General features: G+C 39.1%; 1 protein-coding gene across 1 annotated transcript in view; it reads left to right on the forward strand.

The window, feature by feature from the left end:
• The first annotated feature begins 7,087 nt into the window (after positions 1–7,087).
• The window catches only part of LOC125922814 (alpha-fetoprotein-like), a 50,050-nt gene continuing 31,048 nt past the window's right edge, over positions 7,088–26,089 (forward strand). The window contains exons 1-7 of the mRNA XM_049630625.1: positions 7,088–7,272; positions 8,435–8,486; positions 8,627–8,768; positions 10,102–10,313; positions 20,772–20,904; positions 23,917–24,014; positions 25,500–25,629. Of these exons, the coding sequence (XP_049486582.1) occupies positions 7,188–7,272; positions 8,435–8,486; positions 8,627–8,768; positions 10,102–10,313; positions 20,772–20,904; positions 23,917–24,014; positions 25,500–25,629 (852 nt within the window). The 5' untranslated portion in view covers positions 7,088–7,187. The remainder of the gene's footprint in view (positions 7,273–8,434; positions 8,487–8,626; positions 8,769–10,101; positions 10,314–20,771; positions 20,905–23,916; positions 24,015–25,499; positions 25,630–26,089) is intronic.

The following is a 26,089-nucleotide window of genomic DNA, read 5'->3' on the forward strand; positions in this document are numbered from 1 at the left end:
AACTCACACCAGTGAATAGAACATACCAGCACTCAGCACATGAAGAATTTACTAGTACTAGAGATGTTGTTCCTCAGCGGGATAAGACTCACGATACAATAATTAGTGCCAAGGTTGCATGTGCATGAGCAACCCCCACCCAGGTTTCAGGTGGGATCCAGGGATCCAGTCCTGGTCTTTCTTTTTTTTTTTTTTTTTTAATTTTTTTTTTAAACGTTTATTTATTTTTGAGACAGAGAGAGACAGAGCATGAATGGGGGAGGGGCAGAGAGAGAGGGAGACACAGAATCGGAAGCAGGCTCCAGGCTCTGAGCCATCAGCCCAGAACCCGACGTGGGGCTCGAACTCACGGACCGCGAGATCGTGACCTGAGCTGAAGTTGGACGCTTAACCGACTGAGCCACCCAGGTGCCCCCCAGTCCTGGTCTTTCTAAGTTTTCTTCAAACTCTCTTTCTATCACTCAAATAAGAATTAGGTTTGTTATGGGGCACCTGGGTCGCTCAGTCTGTTGAGTACTAACTCTTGATTTTGGCTCAGGTCATGATCTCATGGTCATGAGGTTGAGCCCCACATTGGGCTCTGCACCTGGTGCGGAGCCTGCTTAAGATTCTCTCTCTCTTGGGATGCCTGGTTGGCTCAGTCAGTTAAGCGTCTGACTTCAGCTCAGGTCATGATCTCGCGATCCGTGAGTTCGAGTCCCCCGTCGGGCTCTGTGCTGACAGCTCAGAGCCTGGAGCCTGCTTCAGATTCTGTGTCTCCCTCTCTCTCTGCCCCTTCCCCACTCATGGCCTGTCTTTCTCTCTCTCAAAAAATAAATAAACATTAAAAAAATTTTAAAAAGGATTGTTATATCTTCAAAAAAAAAGAGATTCTTTCCCTCTCTCTCTCCCTCTCTCTCGCTCTCCCTCTATCCCTCCTCCACTTGCATGCATGCACGCCCTCTCTCTCTCTAAGAAAAAATAGAATTAGTTTTGTTGTGAAATAATATTTATTAAAAATCATCACTGTGTCTTATACTTGTATACCTTCCATTTTTTATCTGAAAAGTCAGTGTGAAGATCTCATTCTTTCAGAGAACAAATTCTGTGCTGTCTTTTGAGTATTATCACAAAACTCATCCCCTTGCCTTTGTTTAAATAATCCCCACTACTTGTTTTTCCTCTGGTCTGAAATTCCATCATTAGTCACTGACAAAGGACTTAGCATCTTTTTATGCTTTCAAGAATCTCTTGTTCTGAGAAGAAAGTTCCAATAGGATGTTAGTTTTCTCCAGTTTTTTAAAAAGAAGAATTAGTTTAGCACACATATAGTGTTTTGTTGTTGTGTTTTTTGTTTTTTTCATCAGCTCCAATCAGTTGATAGTGTCTCTCTTGTGGCATTGTGCAGTGAATAATCCTAAGGCTGAGCCAAGGTTCAAAGAGAAAGAGTGCAGTGATCAGTTAGTAACGTCTGCAGGGGGTGACAGTCTGTCAGCACTCATCCAAGGGATTTGTCACTCCTGAGTAACAGGTCCGTTTCTGATTGTTCCAGGAGGTTCAGAGTAAGATCTCAAGGGCACGGCTCTAAGAATGTACAACAGAAGAGATGCTGGGCATTAGAACTGTCTAGAGGACCCTGAAGAGGATTATAAAAACCTGCCAAGGATAACTTTTCCTTTGTTGACCCTAGTTTTCCATCACACATCATCCATATTCTTTATCATTGGCCAATGTGTCCCAAACCTAAATAATAACAGAACTGTCATTATTTTTCAGGTAAATATATCTTTCTTACTTGTGGTATATTTTTTGCCTAGGAATCCAGAATTGAGAATATATGGGTAGTAGAATTAAGCAATGGACTGACAGTCTTAGATCTTATCTGGTCCAAATCCTCCATATATAAATGAGGAAACTAAGGACAGGAATTGTTAGAGTAGTAACCAGTGATCTCCCATTTACAAAACTTTTGGACTTTACATTTATCTTAGACTTTTTATTTAATCAGTAATTACCTGTTTCTTCCTTTAGATCTCCAAACTGGATGTTAGGTAAAGGGGACAATAGCTGAGGAATGTTGATATCTCAGTTTTCAATACTAGGTCTTGGGTGGTGTGGGCTCCAGAACCAGGCAGACCTGAATTTCTACTTGTGAATCCATGAGTAAATTACATGATCCTGATTCTGTTGTTGCTACTGATCATTTTTTTAAATTAAGTTTTTAATTTTAATTCCAGTATAGTTAAGATACAATGTTATATTAGTTTCAGGTATACAGTATAGTGACTCAACAATTCTATACATTACTCTGTGCTCATCATGATAAGTGTACTCTTAATCTGCATCCACCTCCCCTCTGGTAACTGTCTTTGTTCTCTAGAGTCTGTTTCTTGGTTTGTCTCGCTCTCCTTTTTTTTCCTTTGCTAGTTTTGTTTCTTAAATTCCACATGAGTGAAATCATATGGTATTTGTTTTTCTCTGATTCATTTTGCTTCTCATTATACTCTCTAGCTCCATCCATGTTGTAGGAAATGGCAAGATTTTATTCTTTTTTATGGCTGAGTGATATTCCATTACAAATATATATATATATATATATATATACACACACACACACATATATATATATACACATATACATGTATATATATGTATATGTATATATATGTATATATACATATATATGTATATATGTATATGTAATACATATGTGTAATACACATACACACACACACACACACACACATATATATATATACACACACACATACCGTTTCTTCTTTATTCATTCGTCTATTGATGGACACTTGGGCTGCTTCCATAATCTGGCTATTGTAAATGATGCTGCCATAAACATAAAGATGCATGTATCCCTTTGAATTCGTGTTTTTGTATTTTTTGGCTAAATACCCAGTTGTGCCATTGCTGGATCCCAGGGTAGTTCTATTTTTAACTTTTTGAGGAACCTTCATACTGTTGTCCACAGTGGTTCCCCAGTTTGCATTCCCACCAACAGTCTATCAAAGTTTGTTTTTCTCCACATCCTCATCAACACCTATTGTTTCTTGTGTTTTTGATATGAGCCATTCTGACAGGTGCAAGATAACATCTCATTGTAGTTTTGATTTGCATTTCCCTAATGATGAGTGATATTGAGTGTCTTTCCGTGTGTCTGCTGGCCATCTGGATGGCTTCTTTGGAGAAATGTCTGTTTATGTCTTCTGCCCATTTTTTAATTGGACTATTTGTTTTTTGGTTGTTGAGTTATATTGTTTCTTTATATATTTTGGATACTAACCCTTTATCAGATATGTCATTTGTACATGTCTTCTCCCCATCCAATAGGTTGCTTTTTAGTTTGTTGATTGTTTTCTTCACTGTGCAGAAACTTTTAATTTTGATGTAGTCCTAATAGTTTAGTTTTGCTTTTATTTCCCTCAGGAGACATTATCCAGAAAATGTTGCTATGGCCTATGTCAGAGAAATTATTGCCAGTGTTTTCTTCCTGGATTTTTATGGTTTCATGTCTCATGTTTAGGTCTTTAACCCATTTTGAGTTTATTTTTGTGTATGGTGTAAGAAAGTGGTTTCATTCTTTTGGATGTAGCTGTCCAGTTTTCCCAGCACCATTTGTTGAAGAGACTGTCTTTTTCCCATTGCATATTCTTTCCTCCTTTGTAGAAGATTAATTGACCACATAATTGTGGGTTTATTCCTGGGTTTTCTATTCTGTTCCATTGATCTGGCTGTCTATATTTTTTAAATTTATTCATTTATTTTAAGAGAAAGAGAGATGGGGCGCCTGGGTGGCGCAGTCGGTTAAGCGTCCGACTTCAGCCAGGTCACGATCTCACGGTCTGTGAGTTCGAGCCCCGCGTCAGGCTCTGGGCTGATGGCTCGGAGCCTGGAGCCTGTTTCCGATTCTGTGTCTCCCTCTCTCTCTGCCCCTCCCCCGTTCATGCTCTGTCTCTCTCTGTCTCAAAAATAAATAAAAAACGTTGAAAAAAAAAATTAAAAAAAAAAAAAGAGAAAGAGAGAGAGAGAGAAAGTGGGGGAGGGGCAGAGAGAGAGGGAGAGAGAGAATACCAGGCAGGCCCTGCACTGTCAGTGCAGAGTCTGATGTGGGGCTTGAACTCATGAACCATTAGATCATGACCTGAGCTGAAGTCAGATGCTCAACCAACTGAGCCACCTAACCATCCTAATCTGTGTGTCTTTTTTTTGTGTGTGCCAGCACCATACTGTTTGGTTACTACACTTTTGTAATATGACTTGAAGTCCAGAAGTGTGATACTTCCAGCTTTGTTTTTCTTTTTCAAGATTGTCCGTTTGGTTTTTTTTTTGTGTGTGTGTGTGTGGTGCCACACAGATTTTAGGATTGTTTGTTCTCGTTCCATGAAAAATGCTGTTTGACAGAGATTGCATTAAATGTGTAGATTGCTTTGGGTAGTATAGACATTATAACAATATTTTCCCTTCCAACCAATCCATGGGCATGGGATGTCTTTCCGTTTCTTTGTATTGTCTTCAAGTTGTTTCATCAGTGTTTTATAGTTTTCAGAGTACAGGTCTTTTTCCTCTTTGATTAAGTTTACTCTAGGTATTTTATTATTTTTGGTGCCATTGTAAATGGGATCATTTTCTTAATTTCTCTTTCTGCTGCTTCATTATTAGTGTATGGAAATGCAGTAGATTTCTGTGCATTGATTTTGTGTCCTGTGACTACTGAATTCATTTTTTTCAGTTTTAGTAGTTTTTTGGTGGAGTCCTTAGGGTTTTCTATATTTAGTATCATGTCATCTACAAATAGTGAAAGTTTTACTTCTTCCTTACCAATTCGGATACCTTTTGTTTCTTTTTGTTTTCTGATTACTGTGGCTAGGACTTCCAGTACTATACTGAATAATGATGGCGAGAATGGATATCCTTGTCCAGTTCCTGACCTTGGGGGAAAAGCTCTCAGTTTTTCCCCGTTGAATATGGTGTTCACTGTGGGTGTCTCATAGATTTATTATGTTGAGATATGTTCCCTGAAAACCTACTTTGTTGAGGGATTTTATTATGAATGGATGTTGTACTTTGTCAAATGCTTTGTCAAATGCTTTTTCTGCATCTATTGAAATGATCATATGGTTTTTGTCCTTTTTCTTATTGATGCGATGTATCACACTGATTGATTTGTGAATATTGAACCACCCTTGTATCCTGGGAAAAAATCCCACTTGATTGTGGTGTATGATTTTTTTTTAATGTATTGTTGGATTTGGCTGGCTAGTATTTTGTTGAGGATTTTGTCATCTATATTCATTAGAGATATTGGCCTGTTGTTCTCTTTTTTAGTGACATCTTTATCTGGTTTTGGTATCAGGGTAATGCTGGCCTCATAGAATGAATTTGGAAGTTTTCCTTTCTCTTCTATTTTTTTGAAGTAGTTTGAAGAGGGTAGGTATTAATTCTTCTTTATGTTTATTTAGTTTTGAGACAGAGAGGAACAGAGCATGAGTGGGGGAGGGGCAGAGAAAATGGGAGACACAGGATATGAAGCAGGCTCCAGGCTCTGAGCTGTCAGCACAGAGCCTGATGCGGGGCTTGAACTCACGAACGGTGAGATCATGACCTGAGCCAAAGTCGGACGCCCAACCGACTGGGCCACCCAGGCGCCCCAAACCTTCTTTAAATGTTTGGTAGAATTTGCCTGTGAAGCCATCTGGCTCTGGACTTTTGTTTGTTGGGAGATTTTGGTTATTGATTCAACTTCATTCCTGGTAATTGGTCTGTTCAAATTTTCTATTTCTTCCTGCTTCCAACATGGCAGGGAAATCCAAGTCCTCTAAGTCTGCCTGTTTTCTGAAGTCCCAGGCTTCTGTAACAAACCAGATTTCTGGTGTCTCTTATTGAGGATACCATGGTTAGCATGCTGGAGTCAGTTCTTGCAAGGCTTCCAGATTTGTCTGCTCTGCCAGTAATCAGGGCTCCCAGGTATCTCTTAGTGAAGGATATTCCTGCAGTCTGCCAAGCCGCGTCCTTGCAAAGCAGTCCAGACTCCTCCACCTGTACCTTATAGACAGGCTGCATGATGTGTTCCTAGTCTTCTCCAGGACTCAAGGCTCCCAGGTGCTGCTTTTGGCTGGCTTCCCAATCCCATGAGCAAACCCCAATTTGTCAGGGCAAATCTAAGTCCTCTGTGTCTGCCTCAGATATAAGCCTCAAGAGCAGCATACACTAGAAAGTGATTTCTGGTTGCCCGTCCTAGGTCATCAAAAAAATTCATTCCTTCAATTGATGAAGAAAAGGCCCAATTTCATTGCCAACTCCCATTTCTCATAGTGCACCTTTAGCACAAGGATGCACTTCATCTGCACATTTGCATCCTGATGGCTTCATTGGTCCAGCAGCTCCACGTAGTACTTGAGTTTCAAGATACCTTGAGTTTCGTGATGCTCTCAATCTCATACAGCCACTGGGCCAAGAGCCTGTCCATGTTGTTGTCTTGGTTCACTCTCACCAGTGCTGTCAGCAGCTTCATGGTCTTTAGACAGACTGCACAATGTGTTGCTGGCCTTCTCCAGAACTTGAGGCTCCCAGGTGCCACTTTTAGCTGGCTACCAAGTATGGTGGGCAGGCCCATATGATCCTCAGTCTTAATGTCTTCTTCAAGAAACAAGAAAAGTGTTATCTAAATACAGTCATATAAAGCACCAGATTCACAATAAGCACTCGGTAAATTAGGTCCCGTTTCCTTGGGTTTGCTTCCGAGGCCTATGTTTCCCACTCTCACCAGGGACTTGAAAATGTGCCCAGCACTGGAATCAGGGCTTTAGCCATTTATTTGAATCTGTTGTAGTTCATGTTTACTTTCCTCCTGCCACTTCAGAACTTTGTACATGTCAACAAGCATTTCCAGGAAATGAGATGTTTACCAAAGGCGCATATTGATTATTCCAAGGCCTACATGGTATAATCTTGAAAAAACAAGTAGATTGACATGACTGATTTTAAAATCCAGTATTCATTAATGAATGCCATCTATTAACAATATTTCTTCATTGTCATGAGATTCTTAAATTTTATCAGGGTCGTCCTGGCCTGGAAAAAATATTCACCAGGAAAAGGTTAATTATTAATAGTAATTACTTGAAAAGAGTATAAAAGGATTCTTCATTTTTTTCAGGTGATAGAGCACCTTCTTTAAAGGTTCATCTAAAATAATGAAGAATCTTAGACCCATATGTTTTCTTGTTTTCTTCAGCTACGTTCAATGCCAAACTCTACAGAGAAGTTTACTAGCTGCAGGTAGGGATCCTATTTACATTCTATATATCCCATGTGCCAGGAAGTAAAGGCATAGCAACTACTTAAATATGTATGGAAAGGTTTATCTTTCTCAGTGCTCATCATTGTCAATAGAGTCATTGGAAATGGCTAGAAATTAATTTGTGGAACGGATGCAGAAAGAGAACTAACATATTGAGGCAACACACACAGGAAGATCTCGTTTTAGTCTTACTTCCATCCTTGGTGATGGAATGATCCATTTCAAACTTGTATTTGAAATCGGATAAATGATTTTGGATAAAGTAATTGTATTTATAGTAGCAGGAATAATATTATGATCTATCTTCTTCAGTACCTATTCTGTGGCAGGCACTGTTCTTGGTGCGTCACACATGTTTCCATTTAATCCTAACAAACATCCAGTGCGGTAGAGTTTATTTACATTTTGTAGATGGAGAAGCAGCAACTTTGAGAGCTTAAGTAATTTTTCCAAGACCACAGTCAGTATTAGAGCTAGAAGTTGAACTCAGAGTAACTGACTCCAGAACGTTTCTCTATATTAACAGGGCAAGTAAATAACAATGATTTCTTTATTTAATAGGTAGCTGCTAAGCTCTTTAGGAGCTATTAGTATAAGCAGAAGGTATTGTTTTCAATAGAAAACGTATGTGTGTGTGTGTGTGTGTGTGTGTGTGTGAGTGTGTGCGCGGTGAGTGGAGGTGATAAGAAAGATAAAGTTGATGAGTAAATCCAAAATGGGTGAGATAATGTCTTTGCCAAATGAATCCTGTCAAAGTGCTAATGTTTGTATGTTTGCTACCAATGTTAAACCTTAATTTTCTTAGCATTCCTTGGATGTTCTAGTAACTTCTAACATAAAGAGTTAAATAACCAAATCACATTAATTAATTCAAGTGTGTCAACACAAGTACACGCAACTTAATGGGAGGCCAATGACAGATTTTGAGTACACGATATATTTGAACAGAAATAAGTTATTCACAGAATGCAGTTTAAACACAAGTGAATATAAATTCTGGTAATGTGTTTTAATTTTTGAGGGCAAATGGAATTGACCTGGAAATTCATAAGTGAAAAAAATATACATTTCAGAATTATACAGGGAGATTTCAATTTTGAAAATATCCTCTTAGGCAAATAAAATCTCATTTTTCTTCAGCCTTGAACCACACTAATAGCCAGAATTATCTGCAAGAGAACTTAAGAGACATGTGAGTTGAATTATTGATATTCTTTTGTCTGAAATTTGAAATCATACTTATTCTGGAGGGGGTAGAGGGCAGTGATCTCACAACGATGGGGGAAGAGTTTTGATTCTATCTTTAGCACTCTCACAAGTGTTATGTTTCAGTACTAGCATTATGGTTGCTCAGTTTCTTCAGAAATCAACTTATCAAGAAGTACAAACCATAGTTGAAGAGTTGGTAGATCGTGCAGAGAAGTGCAAGGTCCTCAAGCCACAGGAATCACCGTCCGAATGCTCTCACCAGTTGGTAGGTGAATCGTGTTCTGTCTTTCTCTCTCCCTTTTTTTTTTTAAACCGAAATTCCAGCCAGAAGGTGTTGTTATGAGGTGGGGTGCTGAACAATTAGGTAGGGGATTTTAAGGCAGCGATGTGTACGTGAATCACACTCAAAATGTAAATTTTATAGGTTTATAAACCTACAGTTTTTCATTTCATTGCTGGGAGGTCAGACTCAGAGAAAAAAGCACTCAAGCGACTATTATAACCTAAAATGCCAATTTGTTCATTTAAGTTGGTTGTTCTTCTGCCTCTGGAATACTATTGTCCAACATCCTTATACAAAGGTAACTGGGAAATCAAAGTACTAATTTAAAAAAGTTTCTAAGAGAATATGAAAAAGAAGAAAGAGGTGAATATTATTATAGGCTCCTTTTACCAGTTAGTAGGAAATCTTGGGGACTATTACTATCTCATAAAGTATGTCTGTCTTGTAATTAGTGAATTCTTGATAAACACTAACAACATATTTGTACAATCTACATATTTTATGGATCACTTACCTCATGCCAAACACTTTAAACTACAAGTCAGTGGTTTTCTTATTTCTTGGGAGGTTTTTATTTTTAAGTCCATCTTCTTGGAGTTAAAACTCACCTATCTTTTACTAGACTCTAAATAGACAGAAAAATTATCAGTCTTATGAGAAGCACACTTTAAATGAAATGCTTCTGCCAATGACTAGTCTCACTTACTTTATAGTGATTACTTCTTATTTCTACTTCAAAAGATGGCCTTTTTTTTTTTTTTGCCTTTTTCCCCTAAATCTAGAAATGTATGTCTTTTGAGGTTTACAGCATCCCACACATTTACTGCCACTCAAAGGTATTTGAAAACTAACTAAATTAGCACATTTTCATTTGAATATTTGACATTGAATACACACTGCCTCAGAGTTGCATTCTTAAAATAACTTCCCATGGAAACCAAACTGAAAACAATTAGGAAGCAAGGAAAGCAAATTACCATCTATTTCTTGGCGGATAGTTCTCATAAAAAAATACCTGAACTTCGTTAGGCTCTGTAATTTTGGCTTGTGTTTAATACCTCTTAACAACTATATGAAAATGAAGCAATTACATAGGAAAGGAGAGAGTGATGAATTCCTTTGGGCCCATGTCCGCACGTGGGATTTTAGACTTCAAAATCTAAAAGCTTTTTCTCTAAAGAGCTATGTCCAGGGACTGTTAAATAGAAGTTGTACACTCAGTGGTCTTTTCCTGAAATAATTCTTTAACTTTCCTGTGGTTAGGGATGTAGATCACACATTTTTCACTTTTAAATTATTATTATTCCTCCTACAGATGACTACCTTCCTAGAGCATGTTTGTAATAACCAAGGAATGGCTGACAAACAGGAGTTTTCTGACTGTTGCAATATAAATAACAAAGCAAGACTCAAGTGCTTCCTATTGTACAAAAAAGATGACACAGAATATAGCGATGTATTCCAAATTCCAAATCTCGAGCAGATCTGCGAGGTAGACAAAGAGAATCAAGCATCAGTGAAGGAGAGGTAAGTCATTTCTCCTTGCCATACTCTCTGAAGAAGAGTGTTTTCCATTTTGAAGACAGATTTTTTTTTTTTAATATATGGGCTCTGAGAACACAATGCTTTATTACATGGAATTGAAGTAAAGGTTTGAGCTACAATATATATTTTTCTCCCTCAGAATGACAATTACAGTCTTAGTGAATATACAGGTCTGTGTATAGAGGCATTAAAAATGACTAGGATGAAAAAAATGTTTAAATAAATTTTAAAAATGACTAGGACAATGTAAAGAACCCACCTCCTTATTGGTTAGATTAGTCAGACCAGTAGCAAATGATGTTACAAGGTATAGCAATCAGGCCAAGGATAATAAACAGAGAGTACTGGGGACAGAGAGCAGGTAATAGCTCTGGCAAGAGGCTGGCATTTGGGAGATTCATCAAGGGATAGCAGAGAGGGTACCTGATAGGCATTGAGAGAGCCTGTCATATGGAACCTAGGAATAAGTGACAATTGCAGATTAGACAGAGATGCTTTTCTATTCATAAAGTCTGATTCTATAATTCCCACCTGGAGTGAATAGCATTATAACAAATGGGTAGGCAAGGTCATATTTTCTTCTTGTGAGCATAGAGGTCTATGTATGTGTGGTGTGAGCAAGTGACTGGGGTTTAGAGGCAGGTAACCAACGCCTAGAGAGAGAGAAATGACAAGAGAAACACAAAGCTTCAGTTCTCAAGGAATGAAGTTTTGGCCATCTTATCAAGATAGGTTCAGACAATGGGAATAAGGCAAAGGTCTGATTGTTGATTCTAGACTGCAAGGAGCATAGTGGTGATTTTATTTCAGACTTTAGACATAAAATTTTAGACCACAGATAAACGAGCAGACAGGATGATTTGATGCTGAATAATACAAACTCCTTTAATTCACCCATATAAGGGCAGAATTGCCCCCCAGAGATTACGAGCCTTCAAAAGGAAATTAATTGGCCCCAGCTACTTAGGTAGAAAGGACTAAGGTTGGGCAGGTTACAACTCATCTGACTTCAGGGGAAACCAAATGGGAACCAAAATAGGACCAAGCTACCCATTTACTGTAGTTCCTCCACTCTAAGGAGAAGTCTAAAATCAGGTTTGAGTTGAACATTCAGAGATTACGAAGTCTGACCAATACTCAGGCAGTGAATCTAGTCTCTTCTTGAGAATTTACAATGAAATCAATGTTAAGGAGTTATGTTATATGTTAATCTTTTTTTTTTTTGCAAGTTTTTATTCAATTCTAGTTAACATGCAATGTAATATTGGTTTCAGGAGTAGTATTTAGTGATTCATCATTTACATATAACATCCAGAGTTCATCACAAAAAATGCCTTCTTAATATCCATCACCCATTTAGCCCATTCCCCTGCCCCCCTCCCCTCTAGCAACCCTCAGTTTGTTCTGTATATTTAAGAGTCTCTTACGTTTGCTTTCCTCTCCTTTCCCCCACCTACCCCTTGTTCATGTGTTTTCTTTCTTGAATTCCACATATGAGTGAAATCATATGGTATTTGTCTTTCTCTGACTGACTTATTTTGCTTAGCATAATAAACTCTAGCTCCATCCACATTGTTGCAAAAGGCAAGATTTCATTTTTTATGGCTGAGTAATCTTCATATATATATATATATATATATACATATATATATATATATATATACCACATCTTCTTTATCCATTCACCAGTTGATGGACATTTGGGCTCTTTTTATAGTTTAGCTATTGTTGATAATGTTATTTTAAACATCAGGGTACATGTGGTCCTTTTAATCACTATTTTGTATATGTTGAGTAAATACCTAGTAGGGCAATTGCTGGATTGTAGGGTAGTCGAGTTTTAACTTTTTGAGTGACATCCATACTGTTTTCCAGAGTGGCTGTACCAATTTGCAGTCCCACCAACAGTGTAAGAAGTTCCCCTTTCCCTGCATCCTCCCAACATCTGTTGTTTCCTGTGTTGTTAATTTTAGCCATTCTCACAGTTTTGAGGTGGTATCTCTCATGGTTTGGATTTGTATTTCCCTGAAGATGAGCGATGTTGAGCATCTTTTTCAGGTGTCCGTTAGCCATCTGTATGTATTCTTTGGAAAAATATCTATTCATGTTCTGCTCATTTTTTAATTGGATTATTTGTTTTTTGGGTATTGAGTTTGATAAGTTCTTTACAAATTTTGGATACTAACCAATTTATCAGATATGTCATTTGAAAATATCTTCTCCTATTCTTATTCCTATTCCGGCTGCCTTTTAGTTTTGTTGTTTCTTTTGCTATGCAGAAGCTTTTTATCTTAAGGAGATCTCAATAGTTTATTCTTGCTTTTGTTCCCTTTCCTCCAGAGATATTTGCTTCCATGTATTTTTTATTTCTTTGATTTCCTGGTTAACTCATTCATTCTTCAGTAGTAGGTTCTTTAACCTCCATTATTTGTGGTCTTTCCAAATTTTTCTTGTGGTTGACTTCAAGTTTCATAGCATTGTGGTCTGAAAATATGCATGGTATGACCTCAGTCTTTTAGTTGTTATTGAAGCCTGATTTGTGACCCAGTATGTGATCTATTCAGGAGAATGTTCCATGTGCACTTGAACAGAATGTGTATTCTGGGGCACCAGGGTGGCTCAGTCAGTCCAGTGTTTGAGTCTTGATTTCGGCTCTGGTCATGATCTCACAGTTGTGCACATCATTACAGAATCTGCTTTGGATTCTCTCTCTGCCTTTTGTTTTGCCCTCCCACCCTCACTCATGTGTTGCACTCTCTCTCTCTCTCTCTCAAAACAAATAAATAAACTTAAAAAAGGAGAAAAGAATGTGTATCCTGTTGCTTTAGGATGAAATATTCTGAATGTATCTATTATATCTATCTGGTCCACTGTGTCATTCAAAGCCATTGTTTCTTTGTTGATTTTCTGCTTAGATGATCTGTCGTTGTTGTAAATGGGGTATTAAAGACCCCTACTATTATTGTATTATTATCAATGAGTTTCTTCATGTTTGTTATTAACTGATTTATATATTTGGTGTTATCAAGTTGGGGACATAAATATTTACACTTTTTAGATCTTCTTGTTGGATAGACCCCTTAATTATGTTATAGTGCCCTTCTTTACCTCTTGCTGTAGTCTTTGGTTTGAAATCCAGTTTGTTTGGGGGCACCTAGGTGGCTTGGTTTAAGCACCCAACTCTTGATTTTGGCTCAGGTCATGATTTTACAGCGATGAGTTTGAGCCCCGTGTCAGGCTCTGCGCTGAGTTTGGCACCTGCTTAGGGTCCTCTCTCCCTCTCTCTCTGCCCCTCCCCCCTCTCAAAGCAAGCAAACTTGAAAAATATTTTAAAAAATAAAATCTAGTTTGCCTGATATAGCTACGGCTACTCTAGCTTTCTTTTGACATCCATTAGCATAATAAATGGTTCTCCATACCCTCGTTTTCAATATGCAAGTGTCTTTAGGTCTAAAATGAGTGTTTTAGGGGCTCCTGGGTGGCGCAGTCGGTTAAGCGTCCGACTTCAGCCAGGTCACGATCTCGCCGTCCGTGAGTTCGAGCCCCGCGTCAGGCTCTGGGCTGATGGCTCGGAGCCTGGAGCCTGTTTCCGATTCTGTGTCTCCCTCTCTCTGCCCCTCCCCCGTTCATGCTCTGTCTCTCTCTGTCCCAAAAATAAATAAAAAACGTTGAAAAAAAAATTTAAAATGAGTGTTTTATAGGCAACATACAGATGGGTATTATTATTTTTATCCATTCTAATAACCTATGTCTTATGATTGGAACATTTAGTTCATTTACATTCAGAGTGATTATTGACAGATATTAATTTAATGCCATATTATTATCTGTAAAGCCAGTGTTTCTGGAGATTTTCTCGGTTTCTTTCTAGTCTTTTGGCCTTTCTTTCCTACTCAGAGTCCCCTTTAATATTTTTTGCAGGGCTGGTGTAATGGTCACAAACTCCTTTAGTTTTTGTTTGTCTGGGAAACTCTTTATCTCTCCTTCCATTCTGAATGACAGCCTTGTTGGATAAAATATTCTTGGCTACATTTTTTCCCCATTGAATGTATCATGCCACTCCCTTTTGGTCTGCCAAGTTTCTGTGGAGAGATCTGATGCAAACCTTATTTGTCTTGCCTTGTAGGCTAAGAATTTGTTTTTCCCTTGCTGCTTTCAGGATTCCTATCTCTGCATTTTGCAAGTTTCACTATGATATGCCTTGGTGTTGGACAGCTTTTGTTGATTTTGATGGGAGTTCTCTCCTGGATTTGGATGTCTGTTTCCTTCCCCAGATTAAGGAAGTTTTCAGCTATAATTTCCTTAAACAAACCTTCTGCCCACTTCCCCCTCTCTTCTTCTGGGACTCCTGTGACAAGAATGTTATTATACTTTATGGAGTCACTAAGTTCCCTAAGTCTACTTTCATGATCTAATGTTTTTCTTTCCTTCTTCTTTTCAGCTTCATTATTTTCCATAATCTTATCTTCTATATTATTAATTAGTAATATAATCAGTAGTCTGATTCTTCCATCCTTGTTGTCAATACATTCAGTATGTTTTTCATCTCAGTTATGGCATTTTTTTTATTTCAGCCTGAGTAGTTTTTAGGTGTTTTTTTTTTTAAATTTTTTTTAAACGTTTATTTATTTTTGAGACAGAGAGAGATAGAGCATGAACGGGGGAGGGTCGAGAGGGAGGGAGACACAGAATCTGAAACAGGCTCCAGGCTCTGAGCTGTCAGCACAGAGCCCAACGTGGGGTTTGAACCCACGAACTGCGAGATCGTGACCTGAGCTGAAGTCGGACACTCAGACGACTGAGGCACCCAGGCGCCCCAGTGTTTTTTTTTTTTTTTTTAATCTCTGCAGTAAGGGACTCCATAATGTCTTCTATGCTTTTCTCAAGCCCAGCTAGTATCCTTATGAGTGTTGTTTTAAATTCTGATTCAGGAATATTACTTATATCTGTTTTGATTAGATTCCTGGCCGTGACCTCTTCCTGTTCTTTCTTTTGGGATGAATTTCTCTGTCTTGGCATTTTGCTAGACTCTGTCTTCTGTGTATTAGGAAATACCATTGCATTTCCTGCTCCTGAGGGTAATGGCTATATTAAGACGAAGTCATACACTGTACAGGCCTTGGTACTTCAAGAAGATTTTTTTTGGTGTATGCCTGTGCACTTTGCTGTTATGTTTTGGCTGCTCTTTCCCTCAGATCAGTTCTCTGCAGAGTTTCTCCTTGCCTGCAATGGGAAGCGTTTGAACCTTGTCCAGTGTGTGGTGAGTTTTAACTAGGTGTGTTTTGGTGTGCTTGTTATAAACGGCTGGATTCTATTTTCCCTAGAGCTGAAGTTTGTAGCACTCTATGATCAATAGACTTGGTGCATGTGGGAGGTTTGTGCTAGTCTTCTGGGGGAGAGTCTTGTTGCACTGGTTCTCAGGCACTCCTGTCCTAGTAAAGATGCACCTACAGGGCTCAGTGGGGTGGGGCTTGGGGTAAGTGGCTCCAGCCTCCACTGGCGGTGCTGTGCTGCTTATGGAAATCCATCTGTGCTGATGGGCTGGGGGGGAAAATGGCATCAGCTAGTTCTCTCATCCTGGACTGGGGAGTTTGCACCTGCTGCTGTTTGGGAAGCCCTCAAGAGAGGAGCGAAAAATCTCTGTTGTGTTTCAGGCTTCCGTCAGATCCTTGTATTCACCCTGTCTGCGTCTGAGCCAACTGCCTGCCTTGTGGCATAGTACTCTTGTGTTTTATCTCAGGCACGGGCCTGGGTTTCAAAATTCCAAATTTTAGGGACCAGGCATGACACAGACCCATGCTAATCCTCTGGGGGCGGGTCTTGTGCTGTGGCTGGTGTCAATTTGTCCCAAAAGGGCAGTTTCATGAACACACAGGGGCTCGGAGTTTATGGTGAAGCAATGCCAAAAGCTGACTTCCATGTTAGCTGCCCTCAGCAGGTGTCTCTGCTGCTGATTAATGGGGCTCCTCGATGGTGCCCACCATGTCTTTTGTCCCCTGAGAGGCAGTGCCACCTCTCCCAAATGCACTCCAAGAAAGGGAACTCTCTCTCCCAGTGTGGCGCAGAGGATCCTCAGAGCACCCTGTCCACTCCAGTGCCTCTGCCCTCCTCCACAGGAACACTGCAAAGCTTATCAGCCTCTACCCGGTGATGGCCCAGACTTCTAAAACTTCAGACATTGAACTCCACTGCTTGCAAAAACTGTGATGATCAGCCTCTCTCTTTTTCCCAGTCAATGGTTTTGGGGAAGTGTTTTTCTTGTGCAATCCCATGCATGCTGCTTTCTCTCCTTCTCTCTCTGCTCTCCATGATCAGGGTTCCTTCCCTTCCACAGCACCCACAACTCTTTTGTCCCCCAAATCAACTCTCCATAGCTTCTACCTTCCACAATGTGGCCATTTCTCTCTCTTTAGATGTGTAGTTTGTTCTCTTAGTTCTCAGATCGATTTCCTGGGTGTTCAGAATGATATGATATTTATCTAGCTGTGCTTGAGGGACAAGGCAAGCATAGGGTCCCCCCCACCCCACTACTCTGTCATTTTAACTCTCTTCCTATGATAATCTTTACTTATGTGCAGACAACTATGAATATTCAGGGGAAAAATAATTTTCTAACTACTTTTCTCCTAATTATAAGGCAATAACTTTACTTAATTCTCAACCAAGGAAACAGTAACGTATATATCAAAGCTGGAGTGAAAAGTCAGCTCTTTTAGACTTTTCAAAAGGTACATATAATATACAGATACACAAAACCATAGTTACTGTACCTTTGGATTATCTAAGAAAATTTCAATAACAGTTTTTTTTTTTTTTTTTAATTTATTTTTGGGACAGAGAGAGACAGAGCATGAACGGGGGAGGGGCAGAGAGAGAGGGAGACACAGAATGGGAAACAGGCTCCAGGCTCCGAGCCATCAGCCCAGAGCCTGACGCGGGGCTCGAACTCACGGACGGCGAGATCGTGACCTGGCTGAAGTCGGACGCTCAACCGACTGCGCCACCCAGGCGCCCCTCAATAACAGTTTTAATTATTGTAAGCTTCCATTGTATGTCTGACTATAGAACCCAACTTCCAATCAAGCATGACCCCATGTTATCTTACAATAGGGACATTCCATTGTGTAAATGGCTGTAATTATTAGAAACCTTTTCCTTATACTAAATTAAACTTTGCCTTTGGAGATTTGAAATTAGGTTGGCTCATATTGAATATCTTCCAAGGGAACTAAGTTACTGTAGCACAGTAATGAACTCTTAATTTAGCATGCACAGTAGAGAGCAGAGGTATTGAATGGCTTTGGTGAAATTTCATTTTGATCAAGAATTTTGCCTTATGTTGGGAGGCCCGGTATATGTTGATAATATCAGTTCTGCTCTTGTGTTTCTACAAGTTGGGCCTGAGAAACTCTGCTGATAGAAATCTATTGACTAAACTTCCAAGGACTTGAGAGCCCCTTGGTGAGAATGAAGAGGATTTGTTTGTTTGTTTGTTTGTTTGTTTTCTGTTTTTGTTTTTGTTTTGCTGAGCACACACCTACTTTTCTAAGTCTTGCTAATGAATCATGTTCGGTTCTATTATTTGGCCTATTTCTCCCCCTCCATGGTTTGTAGATGATTTTTTTCTGTTATAGGTTTTTAAAGAGCAAAAGGATAGGCTAAATTTAGTGTGGTAGCAAATAAGCAAACAATCTCTAATTTTCAGCAGCTCAATATAACTTTTTTTTCTTCACTCATGCTATCTGTCCAATGCAGATTGGTAGGAGGCCTGATTATCACAGTCACTTAGAGACCTAGGTTGAGAAAGACCCAACACTTGCTTCTTTGATTCCTATGTCAAGGGAAGGGGCTGATAGTAAATCATGCACTGTTTCTTAAGCTTGTTTAGAAGAAATACTCATCATTTCTACTCAGACATCACTAACCAGCAAGTCACATTGTCATACCTCACTTCAGAGGGGTTGGGTATGTACAGTCCTACCACTTGCCTGAAAGGAGGGGAACTGGAAATATTTAGTAAACAACTCTAATGGCCACCATCTTGGTCCTCCACCAACAAGAAAAGATTTTGTACTTTTAACCAAAAGCAAATGTTACCACAAGATTGCTAAACACATCCGTTGTAAATAAGGTCTCTGTTTGGTTAGTGCTTCAGGTCTCCTGCAAAATCTCTCATCTTTCATTATGGTGCCATTATTCTCAATCTGGCCCTGAACTTCAGAAAGCAGCAAGAAATACTCTTCTAATGCAGTCACATGTGGATATAGTCCCTGACTCCAGAAACTCTAGCCACTTTCTTGGGTGTGATTTTGTTTTCTAGACCCGGTAACACGTGAGGATTTCTCTTCAAATATTTTAAGCATTTCCTTGGCCATTTGTCATGAAATATAATTGTTTTTTTCAATCATTTCAGGGAAGGCAACAATACCAACTTGTTGTTTGACTTCAATGGCTGCAGCAGCTGTGTCCTTAGCTGGTATCCCAAAAGAAACTGGAGTTGGAGAAGTTGCAGGAATAAAGATTTATGTGTTATCCAAGGAACTGGGGGCGGGAGGAAATTAAAACATGAACCAAGTCCCTGTTCTATCTATCATCTCCTCCATTATCCTTTTAATGTTAAAAACCTGGTTTTCTGGTGTCACCATTTTTCTGGTGACATATGCCTACTTTATAGACATTACATCTTAAACTTTTATTAAGTTTTATAAAGTCAGGATGGACTAAGCTATTCTGTGGTCACAAGTAAATCCTATGTTTAGAAATAAATCCTAAAATCCTAAATATTGACTTAATAAAGATTTATTTCTTGTTCATATCACAGTCTAAATCGGGTAGTTCTCTTTGGTGACTCTTGAAGAGTCTGGCTCCTGGCTGAATCCTGAGCATGATTTTTTTCAGGCCTGGCAATTACAGATGACATTCCTCATGGGGTAAAGCTGTCATTCCCATTCCAGATTGGGGCAAAACACATTTCAGTCACTGAAGGAGTCGCAGTCAAGGACTCAGTCCCTTCCTCCCTCCAAACTGGCCATACTTTTGTGCCTAGCTTCATTCCTAGCCCAGGTGCCTCTATTGAGACTTTCTAATAGGGAGGGGGGGAGATGAAGGGAGAAACTTGGAGAGAATTTTGTGCATGTTAGCTCAGCATTCAGAGTTTTCCAACTCTCAGACCTTTCCCTTCCCCTTCCCCCCTGACCCAGTGTCCTTAAAACCACAGGGGCCTTTTGTTTGGGACTCCTTCAGGAGTAAGTCATCCTCACATCTGTGATGATCTACCTGATCCTTGACTGGTGCAGGTCCATGGGGTGGGGGTGGGGGGTTGGGAATGGACAAGGGGACAGGGTGGGGAGTCAGCACTTTCTCTGGTTTAACCTCTTGCTCATACTATCCTCGTAAGTGATTAAAATCTTAAGTGTTACTTTCAATTTGTTTTAATTGGCTGCTCTGACACTTTGAAGCTCATCTCTCTCTAACTTGGCTCAGTCCCTGACAATTCGTCTCCAAGCGGTAACTCAAGAATGCAAGACATTTCCATCTCTGTATTATCTGGAGCGTGTGTTTCCACGGTTACTGTGAGACAGAAAAGGAGAAAACAGGGAACTGTGCTAAGACATTAACAGCCACACCTCAAAGCGGTGTAGAGCACACTCATTCATATTTCATCATCCAGGACTCAGTTACATGTTCCCAACCTAACTGCAAGGGAGGCTGAAGTAAGACTCTCCCTGTACAAACAGGAAAAGAAATGAATTTGTGTGAGCCTCGAGACAGTTTTTGCCTGTAATGTCCTCTTGTCGAGTATATTTGCATGCGTGTCTGTGGGGTATTTGGAACAAACTTTGCACATATAGGAGATATAATTATAAGTGAAAGGCAGACCTGAAGCCCAAGCTCTATGGGTAGGAAGAATGAATAAACCTGAGAGGGAAATAAAAACTGGGGACTTAGTAACAAACCCAAATATTGAGGGGCACATCTTGGAGGGCAGTGACATTAACTTTCCTCGTCTAGAAAGAACTTCTGGATGATCTTGAGAGACTCCTCTACCCCCACCACTAGCTCCTAAATGTAATCCTCCTGCACCAGCTATACAATTGTGCATTTACAATTCAGTTTGGACTATTGAACTTTCTACCTTCCACTCCTTATATAAAAGCGACAGGTTTTCATTATTTTTTTCTTTCCCCACCAGCCTGGTAGTTACAGTTGGCCACTTCAAGGGCATTCAGGGAATGTCTGACTAACTTCACAGGGATCTGTCCATAGTGATGTGTGTGAACGTGTGATGCATTTATGTATACTGCTACCTCATCTCTTTCACCACGAAATTCTAGAAGTTTCAGGTTAACAAAACAAAATGAATCCTAAGTTTTTAAGAGAGAGTGTTGGCACATGTCCTTGAATTCTAAATTTCACAACTCCGCGTTTGCCACATTACAGGTACATTTATGAAACATCTAGAAAGCATCCATTCTTGTATGGACCTACTATTCTGACCATGTCTGCTTGCTATGAAACAGCAGTTCGGTCATGTTGCCAAGAAGAAAACAAAACTGAGTGCTTCCAGATAAAGGTAAAATATTTGTCGATTGTTATTTAGAGCCTTGTTATGCAAAGGGTGGACTGTGAACTGGCATCATACCTACCTCCTGGCAGCTTGTTGGAAATGCAGAGCCTGAAGCTCTTCTCCAAACCTACTAAATAAGATTTCATTTTAACAAGATACGTAGGCTATTCGTATTGTCAATAAAATCTGAAAGCATAATTTAGCATAGACAGTACTTCATTACAAATATTTAATATTCTAGTTACTATTATTGCATAACAAAGCACCCCAACATTTATTGACTCAAGACAACAACAAATCATTTTATTCTCTCTCATGATTTCTGGGGCTCAGTTCGGGAAGGGCTCATCTGGGCTATTCTGACTCATCTTGCTTGTGGTTGTAGTCAGACAGTGGCTAGATCTAGGACTCTGGGGGACTGAAGCACCTGGGGGTTAGCTCAACACCTTTTTCTTTTCATATAATCTCAGGGCCTCTCCATGTGGTCTCTCTGCCCTGGCTAGCTCGGGATTCCTCACAGCATGGTAGCCTCAGGGCAGCTGGACTGCTTACAAATGGCCCAAATCTTCAAGAATGAGTATTCTAGTGGATAAAGCAGAAGTTGTATGGCCTTTTATGACCTAGCCTCAGAAATAACTTCTGTCATAGTCTATTGGTTGAAACACCTCGCTGGTTTGAAGGGGACAGTATATATACTGTACCTCTTGAGGAGCAGATTGTCAAAGACTCGTTGTAAGAGGAACACAGACGGAAGATATTGCTGCAGCCATCTTTGGAAAATACAATCTTACCGCTCTTAATTTTAACCATGTGGCCTTTTCTCCTTCATTGACTAGTTCTATGATAAAAGTACTTTGTATGCATGCTCATTACAGGTTCTAAATCTCAACATAAAATAACCATCTTTACTAGAAAAGGCACTACATGGATTTTTCCAAAGGTTGTGTTTAAATGAGTAGTAGTTTGATAATCATTTGATGAATTCCTCAAGACTAAATGCAGTGCTACTTTGTTCTGTTTTCTTTGGTTTTCTCAGTGCAAATTTATCTCATATTCCTCAAACCCCTATTTCTCTATTCCTCTACACCTATTTTTCCTATGGAGCTCCTCATCATTTATCTTGTGTGAGAAATTAAATAATGTATCTAAAGAGTTCTGGCATATGCTAAGTACTCAATAATTATAGCTATTATCATTAAAGCTATTTATATGTATATTTCTTACTCCCTTTACTATTTGTCCCCTAGTGACGCCTTCAGAAGCCAATTCTGAATTTTTAAGCAGGGCAGTCTTTTTTTTTTCTTTTGGTTTTATATTAATTAAAGACAACAAAAATAAAAGATCGTGCAGTCTTATGTCTCATTACTTTGCATTTCTGAAGAATGAACTTTTTGTGGAGTTTAGTTTTTTTTTTTTTTTTTAAGTAACATACTTCCTCTTCTAAGTTACAAAGTTTTTTTTAAATTTTTTAAATGTTTTATTTATTTTTGAATGAGAGAGACAGAGTGCGACCAGGGGAGGGACAGAGAGGGAGGGAGACACAGAATCTGAAGCAGGCTCCAGGCTCTGAGCTATCAGCACAGAGCCCGATGCAAGGCTCAAACTCACAAACCGTGAGATCATGACCTGAACCAAAGTCGGATGCTTAACCGACTGAGCCACCCAGGTGCCCATAGTTACAAAGTTTTCTTAATCTTAACCTTTCTCACTGGAGAATTTTCCTTAATGTAAAACATGCTCCTATAAGTTAGCTAAGAGTTCTTCCCTTCTCTCCCCCACTTTATGATCTTTACAGTATTGCTGCTTCCAGGGTGTCTGTTCCCAGTAGTTCTCGCTGCTTCCTCAGAGAAAATTCCATAAGCAAGTGCATAAAAATTGTGTCTATGATCAAAGAATGTGGTTTATGAGTTAAGTCTTCAGAGACTCTCTCATGAAGTGTATGGGCTTGTTTGTGTTAGATTTTAAATGAGTATAATACAACAAAATGACTAAAGTAATAGTTATATGTGTAAGTATTATAAAAATATAATTAGCTACATTTAATCATAATTATTAAATTAAATTATAATTGTTTTGCCAGTTTTGTGGTTTGAATATTGCCTTTGTATGTATTTTCTAACTTGTTCTTAAAAATAGCACTGTAAGGTGCAGTTACCCAAAGTAAAAACAATCTATAGTCATTATAATTTCTTAAGTGAAAATATAGAACTGTCCAGAAATTTTAAAATATTACTAATATGCCCAGCATACAGAGATACCAATTTGGTGTATATCCTTTTATTCATTTTTCCACTCACAGATTTTATTTTGTGCATTGTTGTGATCACACTGAATATATAGCTTTGATTTGAGATTTAAAAATGCCAAGTTTTTATTAAGAGTAAACATTTTGCCAAAATTAATATGCCATTATTTACCTTACCATCACTCTGCTGTTGAGACAGTTTGTCTCTAAATTTTTGCTCTCATAACAAAACATGCATGTTCTCATTTTTGCATAATTATGTTTTTATTTATTTAGACGAATTTTTTTGCGATAGTTTCCAAAGTAAAAATCCTAGGTTGAAAATGGCAAACATACTTGAGGGGTGGGGTGGGGGGGGACTCCATTAATATATATTGCAAAACTGGAGAGCATATATTTTAGATTTGCAATAGGAGACATGTGCCAGATGACAGAGCTGGTAACTTGAATAAAAATAAAACACAACTGTAAGACATTGTTGCAATTTATTCTAGTGCTGTCTGGACTTCTGCGTGCTCACCTTCTTGTCTTCTTTATATTCTAAAGGTTTGAGCTTCTAGACCAAGTGATCTCTGGGAAGTGAGATGCTATTTTATGAAATCAACCAACCAACCACGTTGTGCTTTTGGATTTGGTATCTTTTAAAGAAAACAATAAGGACTTTCTAATTTTGAGATACACAACTTTTACTTTTGTTTCTTATTTACTAATGACAAGATTAACTTTTTCTATTACTACCACATGTCTTTGATCCGTTGTTTTTCTGATTACAGTTAGAACCTATCAGGAAATACGTGAGAGAAATATCTTTGAGGCATCACCATTTATGTGAAATTGGGATTAAATTCAACCACAAAGTATCAAAAGCAGTGTAAGTTACTGATTGAGATACGTGAACTTTGTTGCTGTTGGATCACCCCATTTGATCAAACTCATTTGAAAAATCAATTTCTTTCTTTCTTCTTTCTTTCTTTCTTTCTTTCTTTCTTTCTTTCTTCTTTCTTGTTTATTTGAGAGAGAGAGAGAGAGAGAGAGAGAATGAGCAGGGGAGAGGCAGAGAGAGAAGGAGACCAGAATCTGAAGCAGGCTCCAGGCTCTGGGCTATCAGCACAGAGCCCGAAGTGGGCTCGAACTCATGAACTGTGAGATCATGACCTGAGCCGAAATTGGACGCTTAACCAACTGAGCCACCCGGGCACCCCATTCTGGTCAAAAAATCATTTTTATTTCATTTAATAATGTCTTTCAGTACAAACCTGGTTCCTTTCTCCATACGGATGCTACCTGCCTGTTATAGGGCACATAAAGCTGGACTTGAAACCACACTATTCCTCATCTAAACCCACTATCTCCTGCCTCAATTTCTTCTATCTGCTCAGATCCCTAAGCCTCTGCCTTAGTGCGCAAAAGATTCTGTAGGTTCAGGTGCAGGCACTTAATTGTTCTGCATGATAAAGGCTGGAAGATAAAATGTATTCTTGTCTCTGTGAAGATAAGAAGGATTTTGGCTCCAGTGTCTTGCAGTACAGAAAAATCTAGGGGCTCCTGGGTGGCTCAGTCAGTTAAGTGCTGACTTGGGCTCAGGTCATGATCTCGCAGTTCGTGATTTCAAGCCCCTGTATCGGGCTCTGTGCTGACAGCTCAGAGCCTGGAGCCTGCTTCAGATTCTGTTCTCCCTCTCTCTGCCCCTACCCCACTCGCACTCTGTCTCTCTGTCTCTCAAAAATAAATAAACTTTAAAAAATTGAAAAAAAAAAGAATAGAAAAATCTAGTGACGTTTTCAGGGTAGGGATGGAAAGTGTGGGAGAATTTGATGTTACTCTGTGTGCCTCTTTCTTGGCCCAGATGTATCCTTCCTTTTATCACCTTCTTCCCCAATTTGGGACAGACCTGAGCTGCATGGAAGCTTAGTTCTCCTTATAAGGCAGGCCCGTTTTCCCTATTGCCAGGGAAATTTCAGGGATGCTGCTCAGTTGTTCACAAGGACAGGCAAGGGAGACCCAAGACTCTTATAATTATTTTCTTTGTGATGAAGGATTTTACTTAGAAAGTTGGGTCAGAGAAATTTCCAAATTACCCATCTAAGCAACTCAGCTTCTTTAAGCAATAATTTAAATGTTGAAAATGACTATATTTTGCATGATCATGAACCGAATGGTGTTTGTTTTGTGATTGACATCTTTGCGTGGCTCTGAGTGCTATCATTGAAGAAACAGAAAGCATTTAAAACATAGTCTCTTCATCCCACATTTGCAAATGTGTTTCTATTATTTTGGTTACTCAATGAACTAGAACTAATTTTAGAAAGCATTGAACTCAAAATACGGTTTAAAATGCACTTCTTTTTCTTTTCAGGGAATTGGTTCTGCTGACTAAGAAACAACCGAAAGCTAACTTTTCTGAAATTGCCAAACTGGCCAGGGATGTTAAAAATCTGCATCAGACCTGTTGTGAAGGAGATGTGGTAGCCTGTGTACTTGGCAGGGTAAGAGCCTCCCCTTTCTTAAAACTCACTCAGACTTTAAAAAACTTGGGCGCTTGGGTGGCTCCGTCGTCAGGTGTCTGACTTTGGCTCAGGTCATGATCTCATGGTTCACGAGTTCGAGCCCCGCTTCCTGTCAGCTCCTAGCCTGCTTCAGGTAGAACACGAGCCCCACTTCTGGTGAACCCCGCTTCTTTCTTTCTCTCCCCACCTTTCTGCCCCTCGTGAGATTCTCTGCCTCTCTCTCTCAAAAATAAATATGCAAAAAAAAAAAAAAAAATTAAAAACAAACAAAAAAAAAGAAACTCTACTCCGCATATTTAGAAGGAGTCCTGGCTTTTCAGGACAGGCTAAGAGAGTGTTATTTGTATGATTAGGTGAACTTGGGGAAAAAGTAAGAGAAATTGGGGGACTGACAGAATCAATCATAATTAAAATAAAACAAAACAAAATCTCTAATATC

The sequence above is a fragment of the Panthera uncia genome, chromosome B1 (assembly GCF_023721935.1).
Source record: "Panthera uncia isolate 11264 chromosome B1, Puncia_PCG_1.0, whole genome shotgun sequence".
Taxonomy (NCBI): domain Eukaryota; kingdom Metazoa; phylum Chordata; class Mammalia; order Carnivora; family Felidae; genus Panthera; species Panthera uncia.